General features: G+C 36.3%; 1 protein-coding gene across 8 annotated transcripts in view; it reads left to right on the plus strand.

Annotated features, from left to right (window-relative positions):
- LOC114472926 (disabled homolog 2-interacting protein-like) overlaps positions 1–25,947 on the plus strand; it is a 172,215-nt gene that overhangs the window by 19,103 nt on the left and 127,165 nt on the right. For 3 of the 8 annotated variants that reach the window (XM_028462241.1, XM_028462242.1, XM_028462243.1), the window contains exon 1: positions 6,203–6,719. The exons of 2 other annotated variants lie outside the window; for them this stretch is intronic. In XM_028462241.1, the coding sequence (XP_028318042.1) occupies positions 6,596–6,719 (124 nt within the window). In that variant the 5' untranslated portion in view covers positions 6,203–6,595. Of the gene's footprint in view, positions 1–6,202; positions 6,720–25,947 lie in introns of those variants that run through there. 3 more of the 8 variants (XM_028462240.1, XM_028462244.1, XM_028462245.1) reach the window with 1 other exon arrangement.

A 25,947-nucleotide genomic window follows, 5' to 3' on the forward strand; every position in this document is an offset into this window, starting at 1 on the left:
TTTATCTCTATTTACTGCAACGTTGAAAAGACACTTTGCGTTTCGCTTTGTTGCTGTTGTTGCTTACGGCAAATTATTTCTGTGTCTTACATTATTAAAATGTCTAGCAGTTGTTTAGAGGGCAAAGTATTGTTTACCAAAGACGACTGAAGCAGCTGAAAACACAACTGTAATAATGAACAGTAGTAGATTTGCCTTTTAGAAAGATAGGACCACCAGTCTGAAGCTTTTTGTTTGTTTGAAATAATGTAGATTATCATGTAAAAAACAGATTTTCTCTAATAGCTTGTCATATTTATGTAGTGAATTGAATGAAATACTGTATTGAATGGCTGTGCAATTGAATGTGCTTGTGTTTATTATCTGTGCTTAAACATCTGCAATGAAAACCACAATAATATTAATTCACCTTCACTTGACATAATTGGTATTATAGGTTTCTTTTACTTTGAAAGGGAAATTCACCCATTTTTATTAAACTGGAGAGTGGATGTATTTATTATGCATGTATTGATTACCTGGTAGTTTTTGTATTGGTAAGAAATTCATCTCTCTAAAAAAGCAAGGAACATGTGTGTGCGTGTGCGCGTGCGCATGCGTGCGTGCATATCTCCCCGACACGGTGTCTCATTGAGCTGAAATTTTTTTAACAGCTTGCACATAATCCAAGTGTGTGCATCTATTATTTTGGATTTATTCGGTGTTGCAAAACATTTATTTTCATTTCATTTTGAGATTACGTTTCCCAATTTTGATCACGTCACGGTACTTCCGGTTCCCGTTTAAGACGTCACTGTGTTACACTGTGTGTAAAAAAGGTCAATATTAAAAACGTTTTTTGGACTGCTAAAAGTTATTTACTGTAAGTGATGATTAATCACAATGATTCATCTCATTTTATTTTGAACACGGGTTAGGAGAGCACACAACAGTTCCCGGAAGTTATTGGCGGGTTTGGCAATTTGAATCCTTTGATTCCGAGTGACATAACTGGGATTTTAGGTACTTTGTCGTTAATAACGACATTGACGGGACATGAGAGGGGGGAGAGACGTCTTGAGCCGTTTAGAGAGAGAGTTGCGACAACGGAAGTTCAAAATAAACTCAAATAGTTCCTGAAAGTTATTAAATTAAATTAAATTAAACTGGGCTTTAAGCCTTTATTCGTCATGTATATATGTTGAAATTTGTCCTCTGCAATTTAACCCATCCCTGGGGAGCAGTCGGCAGCCATTTTGCGGTGCCTGGGGAGCAGTTCGGGGTTAAGGGACTTGCTCAACATTCCACAGTGATGGCCCAGGTGAGGCTTGAACCGAAAACATGCACATTTCTCCACTAACACAGCATTATAAACTCTGATATTTTCACCACACGTTTATAACCTAGGGCGCACCTTGGATGTACATGACATATTTGTATGTAATTAATTTTCCCACTGGGTTTTTGACGTTTTCCTTGCCGAAGGAGGATCTATGGACCAATGAACGTTGGTGCAAATTTCATTTATAAATTAATCATGCGCATGTCACACATAGAATTAAACCTGGGTAATCGCACACGCTATTTTAATTTGCACTCACAAATAAACCCCTTTATCACACTACAGAGTACAGAGTATGTACACCTCTTTGTACATCCAACCTTCAAACACATACTCATGTAGCCATAATTGACAACTCTACTTAAGCTCCTCCCACTATATGAATACATAGTTTGGTGGACACTGTACTAGTAGTCCTAATGATTGGATTTAATGAAAAAGTCCAAAGTTTAAGTATGAAGCACCTCTGCTTGAGTGAAGGGTTTGTGTTACTGGTCAATAGGGATGTAACGATGTCTAAATATTACGATTCAGTATATTCACAGTACGATATTTATTGCAATATTGTACAAAAGTTCATGATTTCACAAGAAGGCACACAGTTTGCAGCAATGCTAACAATAACAAGAATTATGACCTTTGAGAAATTGTCTGTTCAGTATTTATTGTCATACTTTTAGATTTATGACATTCTAAACTGAATACTGCCAACTAACAGAGACTATTTAGCTAAAGATCAATAATTCTAATCACTCAGTTAAAGGCAACACGGGTATAGAAACTGCCACGTAACTATAAATTATATAATAACAAAAATAAAAATAGTTTCCCCTCTGACCTCGCACTGTCGCACACCATTAGCTCAACCGCCTGTAACCTATGACGATGCCCCAAAGCATCATGGTACTTGTAGTTTACTCTGAAAAGGTCCGCTACAACCAACCCAAAAAGTATTTTAAGTGGAACGGCTCATTATTTTATACTGTCACGATATCGAAGCACTTGTAATACCACGGTATTGTGATATTTTCAATACCGTGACGTTCCTACTGGTCAATACATTTTGTTCTTGTCTTCTGGAACCTTGGAAATGTCAGTATTATTGCAACTAAATATGAGTTTTTCTTTGTTAAAAAGAAAGAAAACTTGCTGAATTCACCTTTTCCTTGAGTCCAATGGCCTTTTCACTTTGCTCGATAGGTATCTTTGTCCTAAAGCCAACTAGACAAACAAAAACCTGTTTCTCCTTCTCTGCCTCGTCTTTAAACTCCTGCCCTGGCCAAACAAGAACTCACTATAACTGTTCCCACTGTGGCCAATAAACTGCCAACACAGTCAGTGTACTTTAGCTCGAGTTCAGCTTTTTTGCCCATTTATATCTGGCATACCGGGGCATCATCCCGGTGGGCCGTCGACCCGAAGTAAGTCCACTACATTATTTTTTAATTTTTTTTTTCATATGAGCGAGTGGATGCAGACATGGTAGCAAGTGGCTAAAAATGATTCAAATGTGGCAAAAAAAAAATAGTGTGAAGTGACTAAAATAGGCCAAAAGCAGACACGAGTGGTCGAAAAATGGGCAAATAAAGAGGAACCAGGTGGTATGTAATAGCAATGGGTACTGTAGCTTTAATGGGAAAAATGTGGCAAATAATCGAGGAAAAGGAAACATTTGGTATTTATAGCTTATTTGGATGAAAAGTGGCCAAAAAAACTAAAGAAAGGACACAAATTGGATAGAAGTGCCAAAAAGAACTAGCAAAAATTGACAAAAATGATCCAAATGTGCTAAAAACATGACAAAGTGGTCCAAAAGCAGTTAAGAGTGGCCAAAAAATGGGCGAATAAAGAGGAACCAGGTGGTATTTAATAGCAAAGGGTAGCTTAAGTGTCTAAAATGGGGCAAATAATAGTGAAAAAGGGTAACAATGTGAAACAAAAACAGGCAAAATGTAGGAAAAAAGGAAACAGTGGTGTTTATTGGGCAAAAGTTAATTTATTTGGATGAAATGTGGCCAAAAAATTAAAGAAAGGACAAAAATTGGATAAGTGTCAAAAATAAAATAAAAAATTTAAAAAAAAAAAGATATTTATTGACAAAAGGTAGATAAGTTTTGAAAATGGGACAAAGGAAATTGCAAAATGGCCAAATAATTGATGTAAAAATGGGTTAAAATGTTTCCCTAATTAAAATGAAGACATAAAGAGCCACATGTTGAGCATCACTGACTTAATAACGGCTTCTTCATGGTGTCCTCTAATAATATAGTGGATTTTTTGTCCCATTCCACCCCTGCTTACACGTTAACGTGCTGCTATAGGGATTCCTATACATCCATCTAACTCCGACAGTGAAAACTCATAGCTGGATGTGGTAACTGATGTGTACCTGCTAATGGTCGCGCTAAATACTCTCCACGGGATCCACAGAACAGTGGAGCTCTATGTTTGGGTGACAGAAGCAGGAATACAAACCACTGTGTTGGGTCACTGGGAGTTTATGGGGCTGAGGTAATGGTAATGATAAATACTGGTGTTATGGTTCCCACTGCGCTCACTAGCAACAGGCATCAGAACAGACGGCAATAGTCAAGGCAGAGCTAGAGAGTGTGCTATTGTCTACTCTGGTGAACTATGCTCTGTTTGTCTGACCCTTTTCTTTTTTCACTCTGAGCACCAGTCATTGGCTGTTCACCACTCTTTACAGCCCTTTGACATCTGCTTCTGATTGGCTGTCACTCCCAGTCAGGACTGGTTTTTTCCCTGGGAGGATAATGAAAGGAACTGCTTTGTAAAACCTGGAATGTAAGAGTGACTGGATCAGGAGTCAGGGGCGGTTGAACCGACAGTCCCACTAGATCACGTGTGTCAAACTCAAGGACCGGGGGCCAAATCCATCCCTTTAAAACATCCAAATCGGCCTGCGGGCAAACAGAAAATGTCTGAGTTGTTTTTTTTTTTTTCATTTATTGAATTTTTAAAATGTATTTATTTAATTAATATTTTTTTATTTTATTTTTTATTTTTAAATGACCATATAATTTAATTGTAGATATCTCAGTAGGGTTGCATTGGGGCGTAAAATATCTGGCACATTTCCACGGGAACGTAAGCTCAGAAATTTTGTCAATATTCAACAAATTTAAAATTTTCATGGGAATTATTTATTGAAATTAAGCATATCCAAACATAAATATTGGCATCCATGCAAAACAATACACTTAAAAACAAAAAAAACAAAAAAAAAAAAACACAACATTTAAACTGATTTATTTGGAAGTAGAACTTTACAATTATTCAAGTGAAGTTTTATTGAATTTGTCACAAATCCAATGAAACTCTACAATATTTGCTGGGCTTGGCAGTTTTCTCATGCATATATAACACCATGGAAATCATTTTTACTCTTTTAAATTGTGAAATAAAGCAGGATTTTTTTTCCAAAATCCTGCTCAATCCACAAAATATTTGACAAAATTTCCCCAAATTAAATAGATATAGTCACTACCTGTCATCTATTGCTTTAATGTTGTCAGTGCATTATGTACTACATACTTTATATACTTTATACATGGAAATGCTAAGTAGCTTTTTAAATGATTAAATTGTTCGATTTCCCACCTTTGTGGCCCACTTCAGATCAAACTTATCCATATTTGGCCCCTGAACTAAAATGACTTGAACACCCCTGCACAGGCACGTCTCACCCGTGGGGGATGCGACACACTTTCAGAAAAACTAAAATTCATCCCCCTTACTTTTTACAGAGGGAAATGTTGTACGTATTGGTCCAGTTAAATGGCGATCAAGTCAATCACAGCCAGACATTTGACGAAGCCGCTGTTCCGAGAAGGTAAACAAAGTGACCAAAAATAACAGGTGACAGAAAATGGTTCAAAAGTGGCAAAAACATGGCAAGGAAAGAGTGAAAAGTGACTAAAATGGGCCCAAAGCAGTCATGAGGTGGTATGTAAAGGTAAAAGGTAGTTTAAATATGCAAAATGTGGCCAACAATGAGTGAAAAACAGGCAAAATGTAGGGAAAGAGGAAACAAGTGGTATTCATTGGGCAAAAGTTAACTTATTTGGATGAAAAGTGGCAAAAAAAAAAATGGTTAAAGAAAGGACAAAAAATGGATCAAAATGTCAAAAAGAACTTGCAAAAATGAACAAAAAATCACAAAAAGGGATATTTATTGGCAAAAGGAAGTTAAAGTCTGAAAAAACAAAAAAGTGTCTTTTTTTTTTTTTGAAAAGTTCAAAAATGGGACAAAAGGAAATTGCGAAAATGGACAAAGGAAAATGTAAAAAGGGGTTAAAAACATTTCCTGCTTTTAAGGTTTTCTGGGGTAATAATAACTAAAATTAAGACGTAAAGAGACATGTTGAATATGACTGACTTAATTACAGCTTTGTCATGGTTTTAGTCAATAATTTAATAAACTAAATTGGGAGTCGATGGTTGCCCTATACTTTTAAAATCTCTGCTCCGCCCCTGCGCCTGCGCTGTTTTTTTTTTTTTCTTAACTGGGAGTCTTGGACATATTTCATAGCTAATGGGGAAGTGTTGAGAGTTTTAACTCCATTCCACTGAGGAGTTTTACTTTTCTCCTGTTGTTCTCAAACACAAAGCACGTGCTCTCTCTCTCTCTCTCACTCTCTCTCTCTCTCGCTCTCTCTCTCTCTCTCTCTCTCTCTCTCCCTCTCTCTCTCTCTCTCTCCCTCTCTCTCTCTCTCTCTCTCTCTCTTAAAACACAGAAGAGGAGGAGATAACTAGTGCTTGTGCACGTGCACTTGTAAGTTTTCAGAAACTTTTCTAACCAAACCACACCTGGGGAAACTTAGAAATCTAGCTTTTATGAGTTTTTTTTTTTTTTTTTCTTCTTCCTACAATTGCTTCATTGGGAACAGGAAGAGCTTTCCTGTCATTCAGGATACAAACTCACACTGTATTGTGGACGTCATGCTTGTGGGATTTCACTGCGGGAAACTTTTGTGTGGGAGTGTTTTAGAGCTTCAGCAGCAATCAGAGCTTAAGGGAATCAGGAGAATTGAGCAGAAGTCGATGTTTGATGCTTTAATCCATTTTATCTAAAGTCACTCAAGGTTTCTGTGACTTAAGTGGAAATGGATGTCAGCAGACAGACTCACAAGTACTTTAATATGCGATAAAGAGACTACAAACGTTGCTGGCTGTTTATCTTCACTGATAGCACTTGAGAAAGGATTTGCTTTTTAGTGTAAGTCAGTGGGAACCACCACCACCACCACCACCATGGCTGGGATTTCTAGGAAAGGTTCTGGAAGACGTTCCTACTACTACAGATTCTTGGGCAAATCTCGACTGCAGCGTCAGCGAAGCCGGTCCCGCAGCCGCACCAGGCCGTCAGCCAGCAGGGGTAATAAATACCACTCAAGTTTTTAAAAAGTTATTATTATGCAGCATTCTTCTTATTAGACAAGCACAAGCTAGTACGGTACAGTTTTTACTAAATACTGCAGCTGTTTGTTAGGGTTTTTCACACATATAACAGTCTTTACTAAATGGCTTGTGTTGAAGTATTGAAATATCACCGTTGAACATGTTCAGGTGTTAGAACAAAAATTGTGTTAAAATCAGGGTCCCCACGGTCATGAAATACCTAGAAATGCTATGGAATAAAAAAAAAACAATTTTTCCAGTCTTGAAAAGTCATGGAATATTTTAACTGTTTCAGAATAGTTTTGAAATATAGCCTATTTTATTATTTTATTATTTTATTTTATTGTTTTATTTATTTATTTTATTTTAATGTTTAAAAGATGTTAAAGCATTATCTCAAAGTAAAAGTAATTAAGCGGGAATCACGAGATTTGCCTCATTTATAAAACTGTGCATCGGTCAAATCACTTCAGCTGGCGTACGTTAAAAACCAGGAAATTCATACGCAAAAAAAAAAATATCTAAGTGCCTCAGAACTGGAAATTTGGTCAAATATTTTTGGAAAAGTTTTGGAAAATCATTGTGGAAAAAAGTGTGGGAACCCTGCAAAATATTTATTTTTTTATTTTTTAAATACACCCAAAATGTCTTTTCATTTTTTTTTTCCTCAAAATATAGAAAATAACCTTAATATGTTAAATGTTTACCAAACGTACAGTTACAGACTACTTTTGGAAGATATAAAACACCTAGCCACTGGTAAAATCTTGTTCTGAAATGGAACAATGACAAACAAACAAATAAATATAATGAATAATGATAAACACTGCATGGTATTTTAACTCATACAACAGTCTTTGCTAAATGGCTTGTGTAGGTTAAGTATTGAAACGTCACCTCTGAACATATTCAGGCATTAGATGAACAAAAAGTGTTGTTTTTCTTTTCTTAACCCATTCACTACCAGCCATTTTCAGAGCAGCAACCACATATTGCCGTGCGTTCTAGATGATTTTCACTGATCTTTCAAGGCCTACAAAATATTTTGTACTATGACAATCTGAAATCTGAAACCAGATTCTGAAAGATTAGACTCTCTACTTTCATGTGTTTCTAGCTTGTTTCGTTCTTCCGTAATGAGCAGTTGAATAGAGGCAAGTTTCAAATCGCCAGTTTGTGTCAAAAAGCTGAGAAAAAAAAGACGACATTGGCAGACAATGAGTTAAAATGTGTTAAAATATATATATAATATTTTTTAAAAGATCTTTCCATCTTATTATTGGGAAACTCAATGTTTCATGTTTACCAAGAGTACAGTTTCATTGTAATATAAAATGCCTAGCACAGGGTTTTTCAACCTTGGGGTTGCGACCCCGTGTGGGGTCACCTGGAATTAAAATGTGGTTGCCTGAGATATTTAGTAATTGAAAAAGAAAAAAAAAAAACTGCTAAAAACGGATTCAAATTTTATTTTTTATTTATTTACTATTTTTTTTTTTCAAATGCACATCACAAACAATAAATATCAAATAACTGTATAACTCCTGTACTTAAACTTTCTCTAATATAAATCTAGTTAAGTTAAAATTCAGTATCAAAATATCTGTAGTAGAGAGTTGGTTTAGGTTATAGTTTAAGTCTGAATCCCCTTGATGAATAAATACACATATACCTGACTTATTTGTGTCCACATAGCCACAGCAGAGGGATGAAAGAGCCACACATGGCCCAGAGACCATGGGTTGTAGACCATTGGCCGAACGTCTTACCAGATGTTTTAGAAAATCCATCTGGAAATAGAACGATGACAGTTGGGCGTCATTTTTGACATTTTCCTGCTACGTTCGTCGTCTTGCACCATCAGCACTTGATACATGTCACAACATTCCATCTTGCCTGGGAAATGTTTTTAGGTGCGCCTGGTGCTTTTTTTGTTTTTTGTTTTTGTAAGTGTGTCCTCCGGCAGCATGATTGTTCACTTTCCGTCTCAGTATTGCAGCAATGACTGCGGGCAACATTGTTTAAACTGCAAGGTTACAGCAATAATTCGACCCCCAAGGCTTTGCCATAGTGACTCAAATTGGGAAGAGGAGCTGTTATTTGTCAAATCTGAAGACTGTTGATTTTTCTTCTTCTGCTGAGCCACTGGAGCTCGCCATCTACGGATGTTTAGTTTGTGGTGCTGTTGTAAACCTTCTCCCAAAGTTGGACAATACTACTTTCTTCTGCTATTGATGCAGGTGCCTGTTGAACTTTATGAAGTTTTTACATTAAAAGGCTGACAAAGGTCGAAATGTCGAGGTTAAAGTTGAAAGTTCTAGAATAAAGGTTAAATGTAATGTCTAGATTAAAGTCGCATTTTCAAAAAATAAACTCAAAATGCAATATTTTGATAAAGTATGAAGGTTTGCTAATTGAGTAAAATCTACAGAAGCTCTATTGGTTTACCTTGTTAGGCTTCCTAATCAATGAAAATATAGGTTTTAATAATTTTAGTGTGGGCGTCTGAGCTTTTTTGTGTCAATACACCCCTAGATTTATATTTTCTTTAAATGATAAAATGTGGAAAAACTTGATTTGAAACATATTTTAATAATTGTTGACTACATACTGTATGTGTAGAACTGTACATAGAACATAACATGGTTCACCGGTTTTTTGTTAATCTATAATTGGCAAATTTTATGGAATTTTCATGGCAATTATCAAGTAAATGATCTGAACTCAATTACAATTGAATTATGACAGCAGCCTATTTTTAAATTTAAATTATAATTATGCCATGTTTGTAATTAATTATAAATTATAATTGACCCCAACCCTGCTTGCCTTCTAGGATGTTTAGTTTTCTATTCATCTCGCTGTGCAGATCTAAAGCTTCTTCTAAAGTTGGACAACACTACTTTCCTCTGCTATTGATGCAGGTGCCTGTTGAACTTTTTTTTTCAGTAACTTCCATTCAAGTTTCTACATTAAAAGGCTGACAAAGGTAGAATTGTCATGAGAGAGAGAGACACACAAACAAAACTTTTCACGAGTTGGGTTTCTATGTCTTCACTCAAGCTGATGAAAGAGTCACTTTGATGTCTTTCCCTCTGTATCATTGCCTCTCACACACACACACACACACACACACACACACACACACACTCATGCATTCATACTTAAGTACAAAGACACACTCGCAAACTCTCAGCCTTGATCTTCGTAGCTAAGTGCAAGCCCCACACACACTCACCAAACTTTTTCACAGTGACTGCACAACATCAGAGTAGCACATTGAACAGGAAGGGCAGCTTGTAGCCAGATGAAGGAGAGAACCACCACTGACTACCAGGAGTGATACGCATTCTGATTTTTAAAGTTGTCTGGATAAAATAGTTTGAAGATTTTGTCCAACTTCTTCCATTTTAGAGAAGAAAATTACCAAAACAACAGCAACCTGTTAAGGGCTGCTGAATGAAAGCTAGTTTAGCAGCTATGATCGATCCATTTTGACTTAATAGAGTTAAATGTTTTTTCTGCATGATCTGTGCACAATAAACAAATAAAATGCTATGAAATACGTACAACCACATTTGATTTTAAGGTAAGCATTTTACTTCAAGTTCTATACATAATGAATGACATTACGCTGTCATTATTATGACATGACACCTGTTATTAGCATGATTAAGGTGTCATGAAGGCTGTCATTAAGTTCTGGTTGTTACCCTAACCCAGGGGTATTCAACTCCAGTCCTCGAGGGCCCGATTCCTGAGACTTTTAGATGTCTCCGTGCTCCAACGCATCTGGTTGAAACTAATGTGTTGCATTGATAATAAGCTAACCCTAATCCTACTAACCTTAACCCTGCCTTACCCTAACCCCTAACCTTAACCCCTAACCTTAACCCTACCTAACCGTAACCTTAACCCTAACCCTAACTTTACCTAACCCCACTAGATCCCTTCACCTCACCCAAAAAATGCCAACATAGCTAAAAATGTGTCATAATTTAGCAAACGACATTTAATTACAGCCTTCATGACACCTTATTCATACTAATGACAGATAATGACATTGTAATGTCAGCCTTATGTATGAAAGTTTAAGTAAAGTGTTACAGATTTTAATTGGCCAGAGCTTTGAAAATGTGGCTTTCATCTGGTCACAATATCCGAACAATAAGGGCGTAGTATACTTAAAAATAGTATTACTTCTTAAGCTTCTTTTAACATGGATAATGTTACATAGAAGCACTTACCACAAAGAGACATTGCACATGTCCATCAGCTAAAGACCTTAAACCCAGACTGAACGAGACCTCAAGATAAAGTGTCATTCTCTTTGCAATGCTGTCACAATCACTTGGTTCTTTTGTTTGTGCCGTTGCCCAGTTGGTTCAGTCTTAAAGGATTTTGGTAGCATTCTTTATGTTGACAGATGCTCAACATATGTTTAAAGAATGTTTGTTCATGGTGACACTAAACTGGTTTTGTTCCTGTTCCCAGTTTTAGTCAGTGTGGAACAAGAACGTGGCATGATGTGGTCTTGTCACGCGATATCTTCAATCATAGTCATGGTACATCTAAGACATGAAGTTTCTTACCTACTGTAATTTCATACTATGGTACTGATATTTCAAAATAATGGGTTGTGGATCCTTTAGCTAATGTTTTTCTACAGGGGGTTGTATTTTCTGACAGTTGTTATGGCTCCAGGATGAGTATCTGTACTTATGACAGCTAATGGAGATCAAAATAAATACAATACTTACAGAGTAGTTTCTTACTCTTGATGATACTTTCATTTGGAGTTTGGCGTCAAGCCGTCCTACGGTTTCACCAACAATCAATGGGGTAAAACAGGGCCGTTTGTAAAATGTTTCACTATTGACAGTTTAATTTAAGCCAGCTGACCTCAGGTCTGAGGGCTTAATCCTTTCTGATGAGATTTCCAATATGCATATCAGGATATAATGAGTAAATCTCTTTACTCCACTTTTGTATTCGGCTTTTTAACAGCAGAATTTAAAATCACTTAAAACCTTCTCATTAAAAAGCTATTCATTGATTGAAATGAACTATTTATGTTTTGCTTTATTCTGCTTATCCATAATTGTCCCTTTAAGTTTTGTGTAGTAAAGTACAGTCAATTCAAATGGTAAGTTTTATGGACACAACCTCAAAAATGCATTCGCTTTGACCAAAATTACCATTTTCCATAACAGTAAACCATCTAAGAACTATTTATTATTCTATAGTGTATTGAAATGTGCTTTTGTTGGGGTAAGATCACTATTTTTAGTAAAAAGGTTCAACTTTCCTGAAGCATGATGCATAAAAATGCTAAACATCCGAAAATAATGGAGTAGTTGTGTTCACAGCTTTGCACAGATGTGCAAGGTTATCTCAAGGAAGTCACTGTTGCCTGGCTCAACGAGGACACTGTCGGTGGCACAGATCAGATGTTAGCTGCGTGAGCTCATGTGTTATTGTTCCCCCTACATGTGTGTGTTATCTGTAAAATGGAAAAGCAAATATCAGTACACTACAGACCGAGATCAGGTTCCGTTTCCCCTTCTTTGCCAGGGTTTGCTCACATTTACACACAAGAACTACAGCTTTTCTCTAAAGAAACTATTGATTATATTATTATTATTGTTTATTTAATGCTAAATCTTGTATTGTCATTGTTTGTCATCAGAACTTCTCAAACTCTTCTCATTGCTAAGCAGTTTGGATGTTTGCTTATAGCTTTACCAAGAGACAAATTATAGTCGAGAGATTCTTGCTTTGTTGTTTTTGCAGCCAGCTCAAGTTTCTTGGCGCACTACCCCTAAAGGTGTAAGCTAGAGTTTTGATACTTCAGATGAGTTGACAATGAAAAAAAAAACTGTTTTGAAAATATACTAAAGGCTTTCTCATCGTGACCTCCTAGAACCACTGCCTGAGGTTCTTTGCTGCTTAAAAACGTTTCCCCTGGTGGTGGTACCGACTTGTTCTTGTGTATCGGTTGAGAAGTTTGTCCAAAAGGTGGTACAGCTTGCTGTATTGGCAATCTGAACCTTGTCCTTATTTGGTCCTTCCTTTGTAATAATGTTGTTTAAGTTTCTTGAACTTTTCCCAAGACTCTTACCAGTCACTGTTGAAATACCTGCAGATATTTTGTCATTGCAGATAGATGAATCCAGAAGCCTGAACCTTTTCTTTGTCTGAACCTTGCTATCTGATCATTGATCGACTTTGCATCCATATTCATACAGGATAATGACAGAAGAAATGACATCAGTCGTTATTGAACCTGGCTGTGGCTAGATCATAGCCAATTATCAGTAGACAGACATTCTAAGTCCTACCTCCTTAGAATGTGCCTGCTTCGGCCCTGGATAAGTGTCCCGGAATCTGGTTAAACACCCTTGTTCCAGCAGTTAAAACAAAACCAGATCCGGTGAAAGTCCTCAGTTACAAATTCTATTGTCCCTTGTACATTTTAATTGTGTGTTGTGTTGCCCTCATTCTGAGATCTATATTTATAGAATCCATGCTGTAAAGATGGCCTTTGTCATTTAATCCCTCACTGTACATTTGCACATGGCCGTGCGGTTTAATTCGGTGGCGACTTCTTTTTTCAAAGAGTTGCTGTGAGTTTTAAGTAATAATGCCAGCTGTAACAGGCCCGGAAAAAGTAGTGCATGACAGGAATGTTCAGTTTGATTTTGCTTACTTTTGATGTAATCAGTTCTTATGTTGTGAACCAGCAATGTTAATTCAAGCCTAGTCTTGTTTTTGTTGCCACTTTCTTTGAACAGATGTAAAAAACTGTTTAAAACCTTACATCATCACTTTAAAAGCTCCCAGTTCTTGTTGTTTATTATTGTGTTTCCATAGATTAATAATAATAGATAATATCTAAATGCTTTTACTTTTGTAAAGAAGTATTTAAAATGGTAGAATAAAAAAGTTTTTCTTACATAAAACTCAATGAAACACTTTTGTCCCCATGGAGATTTTATATTTGCACCAAAATGATGTCTAGGAAAAAGCAGATGGGTATAAATAAAAGTTGATTTTGTTTCTTTTTTTAATTTAATCTTGTTAAGATCATGATTTGCCATAAGATCCTGCACATGGATATCAGAAATCCAACTTATTAAAGTTTTGGAACCATTTGCAGTTGTTTTTGTTTTTCTTTCTCAATGCACTAACTTTTTTTTTACTTCCTCCTTTATCTTTCCCTGTATTGCCCATTTGCTTTGTAGTTTAAGGGAAGTAAATACACAATGCACTTCTTGGTGAGCGATAAACCTAGCATTAACTGTTTAACCCTTTGTGGCATCTTATGGTCGGAGAAATGTTGCTGCAGTTAAAACCTGTAATGTAAATGCAAGGGAGCGACTTAAATTATGTCCTCTGTGCTTAGACGACAAGTCAAACACAACCATGTAGGTTATTTCTAAGTTGTCATCAAAAAACGGCTGTGCAGTTCCTTTGTCCTTGTTTTTAAATACCCTAATGCAAATTTTTTGCTACAATATACTTAATAAAACACTAAAGAGCACACTTTTCATGTGTTTCATCAACAACTACCTTTATTCTCATTTCAATCATTCCAAGAAGCACCTTTGGTCCGCTTCATCCCTGGATTTCGTCGGCCTATATTTTTCACTACAGCTGCATATTGTGCGTGTGTGTGCTTGTGGGTGTTAGCTTGATGGATAGCAAAGGAAAGCAGTGAACATAGCTCACTGACAGCTTAACTCCAAAGAACAGACTATAGGATGACTCAGCCTTCTAAATCATACTTAATCAATTGAGGAATGCAACACACCGGTCTGTTCAAGAATCACGATAAGCATCCATGAGATTTGATGGATTTATGGAGCCGAATGACGCTAGGCAAGCTTTCATTTCAATGTTTAAAGATGAGCTGCATCAATCTCTTTAATCAGTTGGTTACTAAGCAAATAAGAGCACATAAACAAAGGATTCACTAATCAACATATGCAGTCTAATATCTTCCCGGGAGGCTAGGGGTCTGAATGTGATATGTGGTTTCATTAAAGATTCATACTCCATTCATTTATCCAATGTAAGGGTGGATTTCTTACATTCATCACTGAAATGAGAATAAAGATTAGAAGTCATATCTTAGCTTCGTCTCAATGTTTAACCTTGGATTACCTTCAGATCTTTGAGTCTTTTCTTAAATCCGGGTCTTCATCCCCGGTCTTTTCCCAGAGGCGATGGTGAATCATGGGCCAGATGACACAATTCATCAGATGACCCGAAAGTGTCCAATAGCCCTGGGACAGGTGCAGGCTAATCCCTCCTAAGCCATGGAAATCAACTCTGATTACAAACAAGAGATTTATACTGGAGCTTTGCTATAGAACGCAACCAAAAAGTCTGTCTGTCAACAAATGGCTGCCCTGAAAAGAGCACCGAATTTTTAGCTACATTTTGTATTAAATCACCAGGATTAGTAGTTATACATATCACAATAATATGAGAAAAAGTTTTTCCAGTTTGTAGGAGGCAGTTTCTGATTGAGAGTGCAAATAATGGAAAAGTAACACTTTACTTATACATTAAAGGTAGGGTTATTTATTGTATAAAAAGCGACCAGACTGAACATAGAATAAAGAAATATGTAAGAGTGTATTTATTAAATGGTAATAAGTTAGCTCGTTTGTATGTTAATTTCCATTTAATGCAGTGTTCAATGTTCTGTTTTGAGCTCAGGACTGACGTGGAAGCCTTGTAGAGACTGAATCTGTCTCCGTGGTTACTGGAAGTTTAAAAGACTGCTGATGGCATTTCATCGGCACATTTTGTGAGGTGGAGTAATTCCCTTTTAACTCTGTGTGTTCACGGTTTCACTCCAAAAGGAAGGGGCAGCACCTCTTTATCACCCCATCATCTTAGTGCTGAGTAAACACAGTATCCCAGGGGTCAAAAGTCCAGCTCTGTCCTAACACTTCTCTGCTAACACATCACAGTCTCTCTGTACACACACCAGGAGTCACTGGTATTCTTTCTTCTCTTCCCTCCATTTTTCTCCTCTTTCACACACCAGTAAGTGCTTTACAAAGAGGCAGTTGTAAGCTGTGCTAGTATACAATACAATCGCCATGACCTCTGCTAAACACTAAGAAAAACTCTTTACTGGTGGATTCTAAAGATGGAGCATTATTCATTTGGTTTGTTGAGTGTTTTTACATTTTCTTTTGTTTGGTTGTTGAGTGTTTTTACATTTTCTTTTGTTTGGTTGTTGAATTTAAATTTGAATTTGAATTCGGCAGTCTTCAGAAAAACAAAACAACACTCAATTGTCTAATTTTTCAGCCGAAAGGGTGTAGGTCAGACATAGACAACTGGTGGCCCACAGAGCAAATGTACAAAATTACAGAAAAATACACAAAACAAAAGCAAGAATACATTAAAAAATACAAAGAATTATAACATTTTAGAAATTACAGTAAAATACAAGAGAAAAACACAGGAAAATACTCCAAAAAAACACAAAACTACAAAAACAAAACGACAACAGTAATACACAAAATTATTTAGAAAATATATAAAATTACAGAAAATGACAACAAAAGTACACAAACAACAAGAAAAACACAAAAACTACTCACAAACAAGCAAAATGAAACAGAAATACATACAAAAAAATACTCTAAAAAATGCAAAATGACAGTACAAATACACAATATGACTCCAAAAAACATGTATTTTAAAGAAAAAATACACAAAAGCACTACAGAAATGCAAAAAAGGCCTCCTAACGAGCAAGACAACAACAAACATGCACATAATGACAGGAAAACACACAAAATTACTATAAAAACTCTCATTATTCTAAATGCTGACAATGATTGTTGATCATGTGACCCTCTGATCAAACAAACACATAAAACAAACCCGCTGTGATACAAATTACCTACCTCTGGTGTAGGGTTGAAGCAAAGCTTATACATACATACATACATATATGCACACATCTATACATACCCCATAACAACAAAACAAAACAAGGTTCTCACACTTTGTCTTACTTATATTACTATTTTTACGATACACATTCAATACATATCCTGCACAACTTTTACATATACAGTTTTTCACATATACACACATATATACGCACATGCATACATACACATGAATGTACATGACATGTACATTAAATCAATAGTTTAGTATTTAATATCTACTACACAAATTTAAATTCTATTAAATTTAGTGTGGCAATATATAAATTAATAAAAAACCTTTTTATTATGTTTAAGTATTGATATATTTGATACCATTATATACATATTATATATTATTGCTGTCCTAAGTAAAATTGTTGCTCTTCTTTCTTATACTTAGCATTTTTACACCATGCCAAACTAACTCATTCTCAGTGATGTGAGTAGAAAAAAGCAGAAAAGTGATGTATTTATTGAAGAAACAAGAAGAGAGAGAGTGTGTCTGACACAAAACACAACACAGTAAACACAGCCTGACAGCTTTCAAATTTTGATACACATGTCATCTGCCCAGTGTGTGTGTGTGTGTGTGTGGACTCTTCAGTCATGGTCTACTTAAAATTCCAACATATGCTCTGTTGTCAACAACATCCTGGATTCAACCTTTTGTGTTTGTCGAACAAGCTCAGACTAAGTTCATTTCTTATCTTGTTTTTACATACAGATTAAAGTATTTAAAGTATTTGCACCACATATGGTGGTTTCCCACCAAAGAAGTGCAACCCTGCACCAGTATTAAAGGTCCAGTTTGATGATATTTTTCACCATTTGTTCTAAGAACCCCAACAACAACATAGTATTTGAGGTTTATTTTTCTAAACTTGCCTGTTTTCCAGAGTTTTAGCCTCTGAAAAGTGACTTTCTGAGTAGTTCTTAAAACGGGCCGCTTTGTGGCCGACATGCATATTCACGAGTGGGCGTGTCTGTAGACTCTGACTTCACACGACAGCTGATCACTTGCGATTTTCTTTTGCTATCCACACAGTCGTGTTATAGTTTTCAGCCAAAACACTGCACATAGCAGTAAAATACATGAATATCTAAGCGGCTATTGTGATTGTGAGTCAGACAAACACTCTTTCAGGGTGCGTGTTGGTTTATTATCATCCTCTCCACTACTTATCACAAACACATGAGATCATCTCAAAGACGATATGAGGCAATATAACGGGTACTAAAAATGGAGTTGACTTTTTACAAAATGTGGAATAACAAGGGAGGGAGGAAACAGAACTTCAACTTTACTGTAGCAAAACCATTATAAAGTGATTTTTTTTTCACAGTACTGCCCCTTTAATACTCTACTACTTGCTAAGGGTTGAACTGATGTCTCAGCTACCATAGTTCAGTCAGTCAAGTCATTTATTTCTCCATCTCAGTATGATTTGCCATGTATTTCATTGTCTATTGTCTCCATTGTCTTTGTATCTTGTCAGTTGTCTTCAAGCATTCATCCTCATGTTAGTAGTTACCTACTATTTCACAGGCTGACACTCCAGTGTCATTTTCCTAAACCAATATATTTATGTGTTTCTCTGCAATAAGCAAGAAATTTGCAAAAACATCCTTTAATTTTGTTTGTTTAACGATATCTAACACAGTAAATAAATTTGTCAACCCAATTATTTTGCCATGTATACAATAAGTCACAGCATTACTAAATATAAGCTTCACAAAAAAAAAAACAACTCCTCAGGAATTGTTTAATATTTGAAGTAAATAAATTAGAAAAAAATCATCGTAGTCAAGCTATTTTTGCAGAAGTTTAGAAACTTCACCTGGTCACAAAAAGTAGGAAAATAGATGGACAGATAAAATAAGTTTAATGGAATTTTCCATGGCGTGAGACACAAGTTTAAAATCCAAGGCCCGGGGGCCATATCCAGTCCTTTAGAGCATCCAATTTGGCCCGCAGGAGAAAGTGAAGATGACTGAAAAAACATGAATCATTGTGTAAACTACCAATTGCTAGGCTCACAGTTTTCTAATGTTTATATCACATGATGGAAGTCAGTTTTAAACACAAAGAAAAAAAAAAAAAAAAATTATTCAAAAGGAAATTTCAAGTTAAGATTCTGCCGGGGCTGATATCCGTCACTTATTGCTCAGATATTGTCAGTGCCTTACATACTTTACATACATTTACAGTGGAAGTGCAAACTAGAGCACATTAAATTTGAAATGACTTATGGTTCCACTGCCTGTTGGTTCGTGTCTATAGTGCATGAGTCAAAAAAAAAAAAAATGGGTTATGGGCAGCCAAAAATGTTCTTTTCTTTCTGATGGATTTATTCAATATGACACCTTGGACCTGAATCAAAGCAGAATTGCCTGCAGCTCCATCATTACAACGAGATGATTCAACAATTAATAACCCGGAAAACATGCACAGTCAACTTTTATCATAGTTTCACTTCTGCCTAAACTTCTGCACGCGTTCTGTTTATATGCAAATACGCTTGTTTATTTCTCTCCCTTTGCGATGATTAACTGCATCCTATCAGTGGCTCGTCTGGCAACGTTTGAGACACATCACTGGCTGCCAGCTAGCTCTGCTGTTTTCAGCCTTAATGAATCAATCCTCACTTTAATATTCAACTTTGTTTTCTAATCAACTCTTATGAGCTCAGTGTGCATTAGGCTTTCAGAGTTTTCACACTTGTGCTTTAACCCTTGTTAGGGGTTACCAAACAAATATCCTGCACCGAGGAAAAGGATGGGAAGGGGAAGCTGCTTCTGATTATTACATAGACGACATCTAGATAGGAATGACTGGGGAAACATGCACTCTGACCAATATTACTGGTTCTAAATGGAAGGAAGGAACTGGAACAAAAGGAAGGGAAACCAAGCTTTGAATGAGTAGACTCAGACACAAGCTTGTAAATGTTGTTTAATGATGATTTTGTCGTGTTTCTTCAAATGTTTAATGATGAAACTCAGGCTTGTATTCATAAAATACTCATGAACCATGATCTTTGACCCGTCGTGTGCTTGTGTTTGTAATTATTCAACCTCTTTAGGAGAAACTGGGGAAAAAATGTCTGAGGCAGAAACAAGTCGAACAGGCGTGTCAAACTCATTGTAGTTCAGGGGCAGTTTGAGCTTAAGTCGGCCACAGATTTTAGTTGCAAATTCAACAATAACGTCATGCACTGTCAGTTCATGCATGATCTTCACTTAAATTTCCCTGAATTTAAGAATTTGGGAAATTTTTGTGGAATAATTTGAGTCATAAAACTCACGTATTTCACTTTTTATCTGAGTTCTTAGACTGTATGTCCTGTATCAAAAACTGGCTGTCATCAAATTATCTCCAGATAAATTCAAACAAAACAGAAACTCTGATCATTGCTCCTGATAAAAACATCCTCTAATTAAAAACTCTCTTGGTGATCTGAGCTCATCTGTTAAAACCAGCCTCAGAAACCTTGGGGTTGTTTTTGATCAGTCCATGTCTTTGGAGGGACATTGTCGTCAATTGACTAAAAACTGTTTTTACCACCTGAGAAATATCTCTAAAGTGAGGCATCTTTTATCAAAATCAGATCTGGAACTGGTCATACAGACATTTATATCATCTCGTATTGACTACTGTAATTTTGTTTTTACGTGTTTTAATAAGTCGACCCTAAACAGACTCTAGATCGTTCAGAACGCTGCTACCAGACTTTTAACTGGTGCTTCTAGAACATCCCACATCACCCCATTCTTGCTACTCTGCACTGGCTTCCAGTTAAGTTTCGCATAGAACATAAAATATTAGTTCTCACGTTCCGAGCATTACATGGTCAGGCCCCTAAATATATCTCGGACTTGTTGTGCCCCTACTCATCAGGGCGATGCCTTCGGTCTTCAGGTCAGGGTCTCCTAAAGACCCCAAAAACTAAATTTAAAACCAGAGGAGACCTGGCGTTCCAGGCTGTAGCTCCCAGATTCTGGAATAACCTGCACCAGTCTCTCAGGGAGCTCAACTGTGTGGTCACTTTTAAAAAACTGCTGAAGACTACACTTTACAGTAAAGCTTTTAGTTACTGGATTTTAATTTTTATTTATCCTTTAATGTTGCTGTTCTTATGATGTTTATGCACTCTTGTTTTATTATTCTATTGTGTTACACTTGTACTTTTACCACAACTCTGTACAGCACTTTGTGATTTTATCTGCAAAAAGCGCTTTATAAATAAACTACTTACTTACTTACTTACTTACGTATAGACATTTCATTCCGACATTTCGGAGATTGTCGGAGACATTGTACTGCTGACAAAACTTCCGGGTAACTTCAAAACAAGAGCCCTATTTACAAAAGTGTTAAAGAAAATGTTGATTCTGATTATTAAGTATTTTAACCCTTTGAGCTTTTATGCTATTTGTAAAGACATTTCCTGGGAAGATCACATCTTATTGTTAAACCTGCTTATACTAAATGACAATATTAATCTCTGTGTGACTAAATCAATCCATCATCATTAGGCATTGTTATCCTGTTCAGTGTTGTGTGCCGTAGTCGACTTAGGAACAAATCTTTCAACCTTTACAACTGTGACTTTGTTGTCGTGTGACATTTTGCGCACTAACAATCTGCCATATGTAGCCCTGTGATATCTAGCCTACTATGTGTGAATTTGCCAAACAAACCCTGAATTATCAGTGAAGCCTGTCAGAAATGATGCCCGTTGCAGCATTATTAAACAAAATGTAAAGCGAATTCAGCTTTTTTCTTCTAAACACAATAAATAGGTCATAAATGTATTCCTTAAAACATGTAAAAAGCCATTCAACCATTTAGAATTTAATTGTGGTTGGTTTAATGGGGGTCGGTCAGAAATCATAGCCGCGTTACGTCACGAAGCCATCATTAGCATAAACCTGCCCCTGCTGCTGGAGCGTATAAATACATTGAGCGCATTAGCTTTGGTGGTTTTCTCGCTCGCTCTCGAGTCCCGGATTGCATCTCTTATGAGAGGTTTGCAGCCAGCTAACCAGTCAACTAGCTAGCTAACCAGTCAGCTAATCAGTCAACCAGCTAGCTAATCAGTCAGCTAACCAGTCAACCAGCTAGCTAACAAGTCAGCTAACCAGTCAACAAGTCAGCTAACCAGTCAACAAGTCAGCTAACCAGTCAACAAGTCAGCTAACCAGTCAACCAGCTAGCTAACCAGTCAGCTAACCAGTCAACCAGCTAGCTAACCAGTCAGCTAACCAGTCAACCAGCTAGCTAACCAGTCAGCTAACCAGTCAACCAGCTAGCTAACAGTCAGCTAACTAGTCAACCAGCTAGATAACCAGTCAACCAGTCAGCTAAACAGTCTATCAGCTAGTTAACCAGTCACCCAGTCAGCTAACCAGTAAACCAGTCAGCTTACCAGTCAACCAGCTAGCTAACCAGTCGGCTAACCAGTCAGATAACCAGTCAACCAGTCAGCTAACCAGTCAGCTAACCAGTCAACCAGCTAGCTAACCAGTCGGCTAACCAGTCAGCTAACCAGTCAACAAGCTAGCTAACCAGTCAGCTAACCAGTCAACCAGCTAGCTAACAAGTCAGCTAACCAGTCAACAAGTCAGCTAACCAGTCAACCAGTCAGCTAACCAGTCAGCTAACCAGTCAACCAGTCAGCTAACCAGTCAGCTAACCAGTCATGTCTCCTCCAGACTAGTGATAATAGTAAACACACCTTTTATTCGTGATAGACCATTTGGCGGTGCTTCATGTGCTGCAGCCATATGAGGAAATAAGAAAACTTCTTGGTTCTCTCTCTGTCTCATATCTGTATTATATCTAACTATTTATGTCTCAGGCAATTATTAAGTTTTAATCAACATTAATAGAGCTTTATTCCTTGTGACGCAGTGTGTTCTGTTGTTCAAAAGACTGATTTGCTGTAAAAGCATAATCGGTATTTGAAGATTGAATGAAATGATTACAGAACCACACTAACTCATCCCTAAAGCAGAGCACTTTAAAACATCTGCATTAACCATTCACGCTGAAAAGAAAACATCAAACCTAGAACTAAAAGCTGTCTGTTAAGTGCCAAGTTTCAAGTGTCCGAGTTACAAGGTTAAGAGTTACACAAGAAAATGGTAAAACAAAAACACACATAAGCACGATGTACGATTTCAGATGATTGCAGGAAGTGAGTGCTATGGAGATGAGGGAACATGGAAAGCATCTCCATTTACTTCCAGGGTGAAACATTGACAGAGTCTTTTTAGATGCCTCGATCTTCCCCGTACTACTTCTTTAGAGATAACTGCTGCCATGGAAACAGGTGCTTTGAGCCTTTGAGGGAGAAAATATCCCACAGTAAGAATCATGTCTGCAATAAGAATGTTCCAGACTAACTATCTAATCATTACAGAAAGCTTTTTACTATTGCAGGGGTTCTCAATCTTGGGGTCAGGACTCCATTTGGGGTCTCGAGAACAGTTTGAGCCCATTTTTGCTTATTTTTACACTACACTAAACTTCCCATATTTTACCTTATTTTCATCACTTTTTATTACCTTATTTTTGCTCCTTTTAAAGCATTTTTGCTACATTCCTCCCATTTCTGCCACTTCTCCATTTTTATGCCTTTTCTGCGCATTTTTCTCCACTTACAAGACATTTTCAGCACTTATAAACCCTTTCCACCACTTTTTCCACCTAATGTCACATATGTTGACCAATAATTGTCACTTTTCACCTCTTTTCACCATATTTAATGCTTATTTTTTTAACAATTAAACCCCATTCACTATTTGTCATGCCCAGTATTTGCCAGTTTAAACTACTTGTTCCTACTTTTTAAATTACATTACCCCAAACCCCCCCTCCTCCATTTGTGCTACTTTTAAGCCAATATTGACACTTTGAACCCTTTTAACCACCTTTTCTGTCTGTTTTTGGCCACTTCAATTTGTAACTTTTAACCAATATCTGTGGGTTTTTAAAATTCTATTTCACCACCTTTTCGGCGATTCTGTCAGTTTTAACCCATTATTTATTGAAAATGTCAATTTGTACGGTTTCCGAACGGACAACCCCCGGTGCTATTGGTACGGTTACCGAAGTACAAGTATGTAGCGTCATGTTTTGGATTGGGTTTATGTTAGGTTATAACCCAATATCGCAACAATTTTTAGGGTTAGGGTTAGGGTTAGTCATGCAACCTAAACTGGCCATGACTGACCTGTCATGTGACCTAAACTGGCCAAATAGGGGTCTTGCATACAGATAGAATGTTGGTATATTGATACAGCAACCGCCTTTTTTTATTTCTGATTAAAACAAGGATTTCCATCTGTAAGATGACTATATACTATGGTGCAAATAATACTAAACATTCCTGGATAACAGTGGATATTATTCAGATGAATAAATAAATGTGGTTATCACAGATTCATAGAACAATAGACCATCATTTTACTGACTTTATGGATGGACCCCAAAAATCTCTCCCTTTTATTCCCCCTTATAGATGGTCCTGTCTCCACATGACTGTTCTTCAATGTTCATGTCTGTGTTCAACCACCTTCAGGTACAGTGGGGGTCCCCGCTCTCTGGGACCTTTATTTTGGGGGTTGAGAACCAGTGCTAATGCACAGCCGGCTGCTTTAAATGTGTAGAATCCAACAAACTACTCTGTTATAAGGACTAACTGCTGTATAAATCTATGATCCACGCTTGTAAATGTTCACATCTGACTGTAGCATCTAATACAGGAAAATCTTCCCCACTTTGACTTCTGTGTGTGACACAAACACTCTACTCAATAAAAGCCATATCAAAGCACTATTTCTAACCTAAATACCCACAATCATTAAAAACTCCATGTGTTGGCCAGTCTCGGCTTGTCACCACTTCCCTTTCTGTTCTTTATTACCTCCACTAGGGAGGAAGTATTTTTACTAGCGTGTGTTTGTTTGTTAGCAGGATTATGTCTAAAGCAAAGATATATTTTACATCATGGAAGATTCCATTACATTTTGGACTTGATCCAGAATTAACATTCTACAGTAATTGTGGATCAGTTTTAAGAATGGAAAAATCCTCATCTCTTGTTATTGGCAAAATTTCAAAATTTTTATCATGCTTCGTAATTGTTTTATAATTGATTTCTTAATTCATTTATTGAGTTGTTTATATGAAAAGATGAAAATAATTTAATACTAGCTTGTTTGTTTATCTATTTAAAGGGCTCAAATGTGTAAGTATTTAAAATACAGTATATTTATGTTTAGAAATAAAGGTATTTCTGTTTAGAAATGGTTAAATTAAAATGATTCTATCTATATTTGGTCTAAAACATGAGGTAAACTGGTTATACAGGTTGTAAAGTTAGGCCTACAGTTACCGATTACTTTCCTTTTGTTGATTTAGTAAAATAATAGTTTAAAATATACTTTAGGTATTACATCCAAATCCTGAATCTTATGATTTTGTCAAATTCATGGCAATGCACACCTCTATCTAATCTGTCAATCAGAAATCTCTCTAGAATGTTTAATAGTGTTTTCATACGAATTAGCTAGCTCACCATCGAGTCAGCAGTATTATGCATCATCATATATTTTATTAATGGGTAGTCATGGCAACCGCTTTTTTGTGGAAATGCGGCTTTCTGTACATGCAAAATGTAAAATGCTCATTGATCAATGGGACTGATTATGTTCCATTCTTCTCTGACTAAAGATGTCTTATCTTTTATACCAGCAAAGGGCCACATTATCAACATTATTATTATTATTATCATCATCATAATTTCAGCATTTAGAATAATGAGCATTAACAGGACAGAAAACAAAGTGTTTTTTTAATCGAATTTGTGTTTTTCTGTCATTCTGTGTATGTTTGTTGTTGTCTTGCTTGTTATGATTGACTTTTGTGCATTTCTGTTGTCCTTTTGTGTATTTTTTGTAGTAATTTTTATGTATTTCTCTTGCCATTTTGCTTGTTTGTTAGTACTGTAGGTCATTTTGTTGTGTTTTTCTTGTCTTTTCTTTTTATTTTATTTTAATTTTGTGTATTTTTGTAAGTTTTTTTGAGTGATTTTGTGTATTTTTGTTGTCGTTTTCTGTTATTTGGAGTAATTTTGTGTATTCATGTTTACTATACTGTATTTTTCTGCAATGTTTTAATTTTTTGTATTTTTTTAATGTATTCTTGCTTTTGTTTTGTTTCTTTTCCGTCAT

The sequence above is a fragment of the Gouania willdenowi genome, chromosome 12 (assembly GCF_900634775.1).
Source record: "Gouania willdenowi chromosome 12, fGouWil2.1, whole genome shotgun sequence".
NCBI lineage: Eukaryota > Metazoa > Chordata > Actinopteri > Blenniiformes > Gobiesocidae > Gouania > Gouania willdenowi.